General features: G+C 49.4%; 1 protein-coding gene across 1 annotated transcript in view; it reads left to right on the top strand.

The window, feature by feature from the left end:
* Positions 1 to 8747, top strand: part of LOC109722898 (spidroin-1-like) — a 16813-nt gene extending 8066 nt beyond the window's left edge. Inside the window, exon 2 of the mRNA XM_020251075.1 lies at positions 8020 to 8747. Within this exon, the coding sequence (XP_020106664.1) occupies positions 8020 to 8747 (728 nt within the window). The remainder of the gene's footprint in view (positions 1 to 8019) is intronic.

Here is a 9290-nt window from a genome sequence, read left to right as displayed (position 1 = left end):
AGANTTTTTAAAAAAATAGATTTAAAATTTTGACATTATTTCAAAATTTTGATGTAAATTTTTAATATTTAATATTTAATTTGAATTTAAATTAATATATTATAAAGATAATGTTAGAATATTAATTTGATTACATTTTTTATATCCACCTGAACCAAACACCGACAATGGGAATGATTTATTCCGATTCCGATTCAGGTGATGAACCAAACAGAATTAGGTAATGAGTCATTCCGATTCCGATTCCAGCTTATTTTGATTCCGATTCGGATTTCGATTCCAATTTCAATCCGGCAGGTGCCCCGGCCGCCGGAAAATTGGAACCCGGCCACCTTCCATCTTTCTCTTTCAACCGAACCACCACCCCCTCGGCCTGAGTACACAGGGAAACGCGCGAAGCCCCGAGGATCCTTCACCCTGTGGCAGAGAGCTACCTCCGGCGCCGACCCTCGCCGGCCCCCGCCGTCGGCGCGCACTGCCGACGCCGCCGGAGCCACCTTTGTCACGCCCCAGGTCCGATGCCAATTTGGCCCGACCCGAGCACGTCAAACAGACGCCGAACGGACAGAGTTTCCCCTATCCGCCCAAGGCTCATCACATGCATATTTTCATCAATAGAGAAAAAAACTAGCGGAAACATACACAAACGGCTTACATGAGGGTAAGTAATAGCCATTAGTGAAAGAAAAAGGAAACTAAACTTTCACAAGGAATATGATTCATTTTAGATCATATACATTGCATTCATCTAGTTATTTATCGAATTCTTACATTCATTACATCATTTCATCATTTCTTTCTTACATCGCATTTACCTCAAAATAAGCTTTACATTCTTTCTTTATATCACTAATCATCAAATACAAAAGATGATCATAAGGTACTTTGCTACAAAATGAAACCCAACATTGGTGGCCTCTGACTAAGGCGCGATACCTTTACCTCGGTCGCTCGCCGGCACGCTCGGTCCCGGCTCTGTGGAAATAGTGGGGTGAGAACTACAACAAAGTTTCCAGTGGGTTCGGCCCCAACATCACCGACTTTCCCACTAGGACTAACTCAGGCATAATAGAAAGGATAAGTTAGGATATCAGTAACAATCTATAACATGATGCTAATATGCCTGAACAATAGCAAGAAATATAGCTCAACATTAAATATATGCAGATTATGCAAATTCTTTATTCTTTTCACTTTACTCTTACTCTTTGTTCTTTAACCTTTGTTCTTTGCTCTTTGTTCTTTAATCTCAAGCTAACCCGGGGGTTTCGCCACATTGATTGCTTCACATTAAGTCCATCATCGCAGGAACTCACCGCTAGGACGTCCTTACGGGTCTACTCCAACCCGGAGCATAACTCCGGAGCGCATCGCCCGAGGGGAGCGACTCGCCTCGAGCACGGAACTCATAGCAAGTATTGATCGAATCTTAACTCAAAGGATTTTCAAGTTCAATCTTGACTTTACACTAGCTCTAGTGTTCTTTACATCACTTTATGTTGCAAACTCATCAATCACATTCTTTATATTTCTTTTACTTTTGCTAACTCTAGCAATTATATTCTTTTACATTCTTTACTTTTGCTACCTCTAGCACTTCATGTTCTTTATTCCCCACATTACTTTAACCTTAAACATTGTCTTTTTCATCATTCTTTACATCACTTTGGTTCTTTGACTCACACTAACTCTAGTGTCACTTTACTTTACGTTTTCAAAATGCCACTCGATCTATGTCATTGTGCCACTCTGTTCTTTTGCTCACTTTGGGTGCTCACATTTTCTCTCATGCATACATCTAGGGTTTTGACATTATTAGGTTCTCAACCATCTCATTATGCAAGTTGTGCTCACAATCATGCAATCATCACATTTCATCATAACTTTACCCTAAATGCATGCAACAATATATGAACATATGCTCAAAGAATGACACATTGGCATAGAGAGAATTTCAATGAGTTTGGAAAGCACCACCCACCTTGTAGTGTTCTTTAGGTGCTCTCGACGATTTTCTCGGGATTTTTAGATCCTTCGTCTTTACCTGCGGCAAAACAAAGCCAACTTAGGCTATTTTGCCCATAACTTTTCATCGGCTTTTCGTAACGTTAATCCGAAGCGCACCAAGCGTCGGAAATACCCCCAATTAGATTTTTTGAGGCGGTCAATTGCACTTAGAAACCTTCATGAGCAAAAGCCCCAATTTGGGTGCCCTAGCTCCAATGTATATCAAAACCTAGGGTTTGATCTCATTAGGAAGCAAAAGTAGCTTCATTATACTCTAAATAGTCCACTAGAACCATTTTTAGGCTTTCCAAAACCCTAGATTAGATTTCACCATTAGAGGTGGTCCAAGCTCACCTCTATAGCAAATCTAGGTTTTGATCTCTTTAGAAGCAAAAGAAAGCTTCAAAACTCTTTAAACATTTCACTAAAACTCATTTCTAGGTCATTCAAACCCATTTCTAGGGTTTTACTACATTAGGGTTCAAAGCTTACCTTGTAAGCTTCCTTTTCTTGCACTAGAGAGGAAGAAGATGAAGCCCCTTGTGCTCCTTGATCTTCTTTTTCACTTTCTTCTCCTTCTTTTCCTTCTCTTCTTCCTTTCTTCTTCTTCTCTTTTGTCTTCTAGAGAGAAAGAGGGAGAGAAGAGAGTGTGAGAGGGTGAGGAAATGAGAGAAATATCTCATTTGGCCTCATACATAGCTATTGGGTTGCCAAAATGCAAATAAACCCCTCAACTTTTATCTCTGTGCACTGCCTGGACTGGGCAGTTTTCGCAGGCAGAGACCGGTCTCCCCGAGCAGGGACTGGTCCCCGAAGGTCCACCCTGCGCAGCAAGAGCTGCCGCGCGCAATGCATCCGGTCCCTCTCTGGTGGGACCGGTCTCCGGGGGACCGGTCTCTCAGACAGAGACCGGTTCCCGAGAGCTGACCTTCCAGGACTTAGCCAATTTTTCGGCTGTCTCATTTCATACGCGTTCGGGGACCGGTCTCTCCCACCAGGGACCGGTCCCCGAGAGCTGAAAATCTGCAGTTTTGCAGAATTTGATTCTTTAGCTCTCGAAAACCTTCCACAACGCACCTTTGATCATTCTAACACCTTCGGACTTTCCGAAGTGTTCCGTCCTCGCACTTTGGTCAATTTGACTAAAGTTCGATATTTATTTTCCGAATTTTCGGTATATTACAACCTTGCTCTCTGCGGCCAACCTGCAGTCACCCAGGCCGAGCCTGGGTGATCTCTGCCTCCGCGCATCGCCGCCGCCCACCCTCGGTCCCGCCGCCCTCAGCTGGCCTCCGGCGCGGCCACCGCTCTCTCTCTCTGCGGCCGCCTTGACCAAGTGCGGGCCGAGCCGGGGCTAGCTCTGCCTCCGCGCGCCGCCGCCGTTCCCCGCCGGCCGATTCGCCTTTCCTCCACCTCCGGCGAGGTGCCGCCGTCACCCTGAGCCTCCCGCCGGCCGCCGTGGCCGCCATTGCCCTTGGAGCCCAAGCTCAAGCCGGTACGGGTTCGGTTTGCTCCGCCGCCGCCGCCGTCGCTTCCAGCCGCCAACCGAGGTGAGCACGGTACTCCTCACCTCCCACGCACCCGTCCCTGGCCGCCGCACATGCCGCCGTGCTGCCGGAAGCCGGCCGGAGCAACCTTGCTCCGGCCAAGCCCGAAATAGGGCTTAGTTTAGGATGGGTTTGTGTTCTGAGCTTCTCGAGCCTCCCTGATCAATACGGAAGGGAGCACGATGATCGTGACTCATTTCTGATCATCGTGCTCACCTTGGTTTCTGTCGGGAAGGCCCCGTTCCGCTGTTTTGGCGATGTCGCTCCGTTTCAGCCTTTTTGGCTGCTGTTTCGGGATTGTGCTTATTTTTCCGGCGATCTGAGGCTGTTCCGATGCCTCCGGAGGTGAGCATGGTGACCGCTGGTCAGTGCTGATCACAATGCTCACCTTCCCGTGGATCAGAAGTGTCCGGTTAGTTCTGTTCGGCGCGATCTTCCCTGACTGCGCGCTATTCGCTGAACCTTCGGGTTGCTCCCGCGCTTCCCACAGCGAGCCGCTGTGCTCCGGATCGGGAGCACGGACTCCGGTACGTCGAGACCTGTCAGTACGTGTCTCTGCGGACTTCGGAAGTCCTCGGTTTGCGTGAATGAGCGGCTTGATCGCTCAAATTACATAAAATGATGAGATTTTATGTAATTAGAGGGTCTTTTATGCATTTGTGCTTTGCGTGGCTACTGTGGGCAGCGTGTGGGAGTTTGTAATGACCGCTGGACTGATTGTCCATGGTCCGTTAGCTGCCGCGGAAATCGGTAGGTCGATTTCGGTGCGTTTTTCGGCGAAATTCGCCGAAAGAACGCGGTTTCGGTTCGGATTCTTTCCGACGGTGTTTGGTTGCTTCGTGTTTTGTCGCTGAGCCTTGTTGGCTGGTCACCATCATCACTTTGTGGGTTTGGTGATGATGGGTGAGCGACAGTAGGTTCCGGTGTCGAAATAAACACATTCGGGAACCCGGATTCGTACAATTATCCGGCGATAATTGTGTAGGGGTGTTATCTTGTGTTTGCTGCCAAAACACCCAAATTGGAGTGCTTTGGGGCAGCAGGTGACTCGTGACACGAGTCGGTGAATTTCGGGACACTTAGTGGGTCCCGACGGCGTCCCGGTATGGTTTTCGGGACTTCCGGCGAGTGACGGTAATCAGTATTGGGAGATCGATCTTCTTGAAATTGTTTGTGGGGTTGTGGATACTGTGATTATTAGTTGTGGGTTAGATGCTAACCCGGTGGACCCTCTATAGGTCCTGTCGACATTCTTTTGCAGCCAGGAGACAGACGCGACATCCTTACAGGTGTGTACTTCGATCCGACGTCGGTACAGTGGTGCACGCTTGGTGATGGTTTCTTACCCTTACTCTTCTGTTGTTACTATCGCATAATATATTAAGCCTTGCACCCTTGTTTATTCGTTATACTCTACTCGTTGTTTGCATACTTAGTATCCTGAGTAGGAGTAGAGTAGTTCTATCTTCATGCGTATCTGTTGACCTAGTTGGTCGGTTGTTGCATTCAGTACCTGTTGACCTAGTTGGTCTGTTGTTGCATTTAGTATCTGTTGACCTAGTTGGTCGGTTATTGCATTTCCATATCTGTTGACCTGGTTGGTCGGTTCTCGTACTTCGTTTCGGTGACCTGATTGGTCGGTTCTCGTACATCGTTCGATGACCCTTGAGGTCGGTATACCCTAAGGAGTGGGATTGTCGGTTAGCACCGACGGATGATTATAGTTTACACAGTTCCACTATTTGGCATATTTGTGACCTAGTCAGTCAGCTTCGTGAGTCCTGTCGTTTGATGACCTATGAGGTCGGTGTACCCTGAGGGGTTGGATTGTCGGCTAGTGGCCGACGGTAATTCGGGATTCTATTGATATACTCTGGTGACCTATTCGTCAGTTTGTCGTGCATATGTGTTAGTTGACTTTAGTAGTCAGTGCTTGTATACCTTTGGTGGGATGTCGAGTTGTTCCCTCTTAGTTGACCTGAGTAGTCGTTTCTTGTGCTCCTATATAGTTTGATGACCTATAGGTCGGTTTGCCCCGAGGGGCGATGATTGTCGGCTGGTTGCCGACATTTGGCTATTGATCATATCCGCATTGATCGCCACAGCTCGAGTGCATTTCACGTACACCAGCGAGTTGATCCCCCGCAGGAGGGTGTTCTTTTCCGGAAAAGTGGTCGTACATCCGACCCGTGAGCCCAGCGGTGTTCTCTTTGTGCTAGGGTTACATGCCGGGTGCGAGCAGGTAGTGGCTTTTGCCTGAGGTCCTTAGACCGACACGGCAGTTTAGATTGGGTACTTTTGGACTACTTGTCCGGTTGACGCATATAACTATAGTAGCAGTGGTCACTTGTATATCTTCAGTTCTTTCGTTACATTGTCTTGCTACTATAGTCTTGTTACATGTATACATTCAGTTGTTCATTACAGTAGCGGTAGTTGTACTTTCTTTCATATATATGTCTCTTTCATTCATTATTATTGCTACTGTATTTTTTACTGACCCGTACTGTTGTTTAGCTCTTCCTGATCCGGTGAGTACTCCTCGCCTTCATCGGCTTGCGGTACCCACTGGGAGGGGAGACATATTTACATGTTCTCACCTCCCCCACCATTTTTCAGGTATTGCAGGCGATGAGTTTTGGGACGAGACGTGAGGTACGTTCGTAGCGGTCGATAGAGCTTCCGACCCAGGTTATCGATTTAGTTTTTATCCTTACTATTATGTTGTTATAGCTTAGTTAGTTTATATGGTTCAGTTAGATGATCATACTTGATGTTTGAATGTTGTGAGCTGGTTGAATTTGTGGATTTGTGGAATTGTGGATTTGGTTTATGGATCTTCAGTTTTGGGATGTTTGTATACCTTGTGGTTCTCAGATTTGTATTTATGGATTTACGCATCGTGGTTTTCTACCCCTCGAGGTAGTCGATTTTCAAAATAGAGTTTCCGTGTGGGAAACAGTTTTCAAAAGATTTTTGAATGATTTTCATGTATGAATGAATTAGATTTTAAAAACAAAAGCTTCTGTGTGGGGAGCACTTTCAAATAGGATGTTTGTTGTATTGTGTATTGCATCATCCAGCGCCTAAGGAGTGCTTAGAGGCATGCATCATTCTAAGGATCGTTAGCTGTATGGGAATGCATATCATGATTTGGTTGCTGATTGGTAAATGTAGGTTGTGGTTGAGATCCTGTTGTATAGCTGGTACGCTGTGCAAATACAAAGGAGACTCTGTTCGAGTGGATAGAGGAACTTGGTATTTGTGGCGGGTCTGTACGTCGCGTGGGCCAGGTTGAAAAAAAAAAATGGCACGTTTTCCGCAACTCTGTTTTTAAAAGGCTTTTAAAATCGGCCCCGGGGCGTGACAGTATATATGCTAGATAATAATGAAAGAGCAAAGGTAAGAAACCATCACCGAGTGTGTACCACTGTACCGACGTCGGATCGAAGTACCCACCTGTACAACTGTCGCGCCTGTCTTCTGACTGCAAAAGAATGTCAACCGGACCTAAGGAGGGTCCACTGGGTTAGTGTCTAACCCACAGCTAAGAAACCCTAAAAGCATAACCCACAAACAATCCCACAGAAATCGGTTTCCCAATACCGATTACCATAACTCGCCGGAAGTCTTGAAAATCGCACCGGGACTCCGCCGGGACCCACTAACTATCCCGGAAGGCACCGACTCATGCCACGAGTCATTCGCTGCCACTAAACACTTATTTTAGTGTGACATGGCAGCAAACACAAGGATACACAACCAAACAACCATTGGTGGATAATTGTTGGGATCCGGGTTCCCGGAAGTGTCTATTTCGACACCGGAACCCACCGTCGCTCACCCGTCATTTCTGAACTCTCGAAATGACGCGAGTGACCAGCCAACAAGGCTCAGCGACTACACAAAAGCTCACGAAGCACCGTCGGAATAATTCTGAACCAAAACCGCGTTCCGTCGACGGATTTTGCCGACAAACACACCAAAAATACATTTCCGATCTTCGTAAAGGTCCGGGGCCTTGGACAATCAGTCCAGAGATCACCCACAGCCTACCCATGCTGCCAACAGCAACCGCAACAACCGGAATTGCATAAAAGCCCTTTCGAATACCCGAAATCGCATTATTTCATGCGATTTCGGCGCTATTATGGTCCGTCTGCACAAACCAGAAGTGAATCGGCCGAGCCAATATACCCATTGACAGGTTTCGACGTGCCGGAGGCCGTGCTCACCTTTCAGAGCAATTTCGGCCGCTGCGGAGAGCGCGGGAGTGACGCGAAAATCTGCGAACAGCGCGCACGGCATGAAAAACGTGCTTATCTCGCTAACCAGGGGCTCGCTGACCCTAATTGAGGTGAGCACTGTGATCAGGACTGACAGAATATCATCGTGCTCACCCCCAGAGGCATCGGAACAGCCTCGGGTCGCCGGAACAGTGACTAGAACAGGAAATCATGTGCAGGACAGCAACAACAATGCTTACCGGCCAGGGCAGAGCTAGGGCTGGCCGCCGGTGGTCGGACGGCGAGCGCTTCGGCCGGAGGTGGGAGCAGATGGTCCAAGGGGTCCGGGGAACCTGCTGGCCGGCAGCGGGAGGCGGCCGGTGGCGCGGCGGAAGAGATTAATTCCTCCAAGTGGCTCTCGGGTTCAACGCTTCCAGGCGGCGCGGCGGCGGCCGGAGGAGGTCGGGGCGACGGCGATCCTTCACTGGAGGCCGTGGGAAGGGTGGTGCTCCCCGCTATGGGCGGCGGCGACGCGCGGATTGGAGGGAAGCCCAGCCTCGGCCCGCACCAAGTCTGGGCGGCTGCAGGAGCTTCAGGCGGCGGCCGGCGGTGGTCGGGGACGCCGAGAAACACGCGCGTGAGGTTGCCGACAGAAGAGGGAGGCGGGGCGGACCGCCTCGAGGCGGCTGCAGCTCGCGGCCACGAGCTGACTCGAGCTCGGCCCGAGCTGCAGCAGATTGCCGCAGATGGTCCCGACGGCGCCGGCAGCGCGTGCGGATGGCGACGGCTGGCAGGGACGGTGCCGGGGAGATCGAGAAGGGTGGTTCATCCAATCCCGAGCGGCAGCAGGGCGAGGAGGAGGAAATCTCACAACCTCGGCCAAATCTGTCCAGGTTGGCCGCATCCTGCCAGGGCGGCGGTGGCGGCGCTCCGGGGCGGCCGGGACGGCGGCGGCCGGCGGCGATGATGCTGGAGAAGGGTCTCGGCCAGAGGGTGCAGTCTCAACGTGGATGGTCACCCCTCGAGCTCAAAGACCAAAGAAGATGGTGGCTAGGTGGAGATGATGGTAGAGGAGAGGCCGATCCTGGTTTCCGGCGGCCAGGGAAGCTCGCCGGCGGCCGGGGCGCGCGCCCTGCTAGGGCATGGACTTGCAGATGGCGGCTAGGGCACAACTGGGCGCTGGGTTGAGTAGATCTAGGGTTTTGTGCATAGAAACCCTAGATGCACATTGTATACAAAGTGCAATTTTGCACAAAAGTTCACCGAACTACAAATTTCATCCTTAGTCCTTCACAATGGGTAACTCTCGTGCTTTTGCACCTCCACAATCGATCTCGCGCGATTCGGTACATAAAATATTACGACTTTTGCGAATTTCCCGATTTTCCACTCTCGACCCCTTAGCGAACTTATTGCAATTCCCAAAGATCCGTCCATCGGATTTCCGATCGGATCACGCCAACGCGTTCAGCACGTCGAGGCATCGAATCTAGCATTTCATTTCGTCCGA

The sequence above is a fragment of the Ananas comosus genome, linkage group 17 (assembly GCF_001540865.1).
Source record: "Ananas comosus cultivar F153 linkage group 17, ASM154086v1, whole genome shotgun sequence".
Taxonomy (NCBI): Eukaryota; Viridiplantae; Streptophyta; class Magnoliopsida; order Poales; family Bromeliaceae; genus Ananas; species Ananas comosus.
This window is presented reverse-complemented; position numbering and strand designations above follow the sequence as displayed.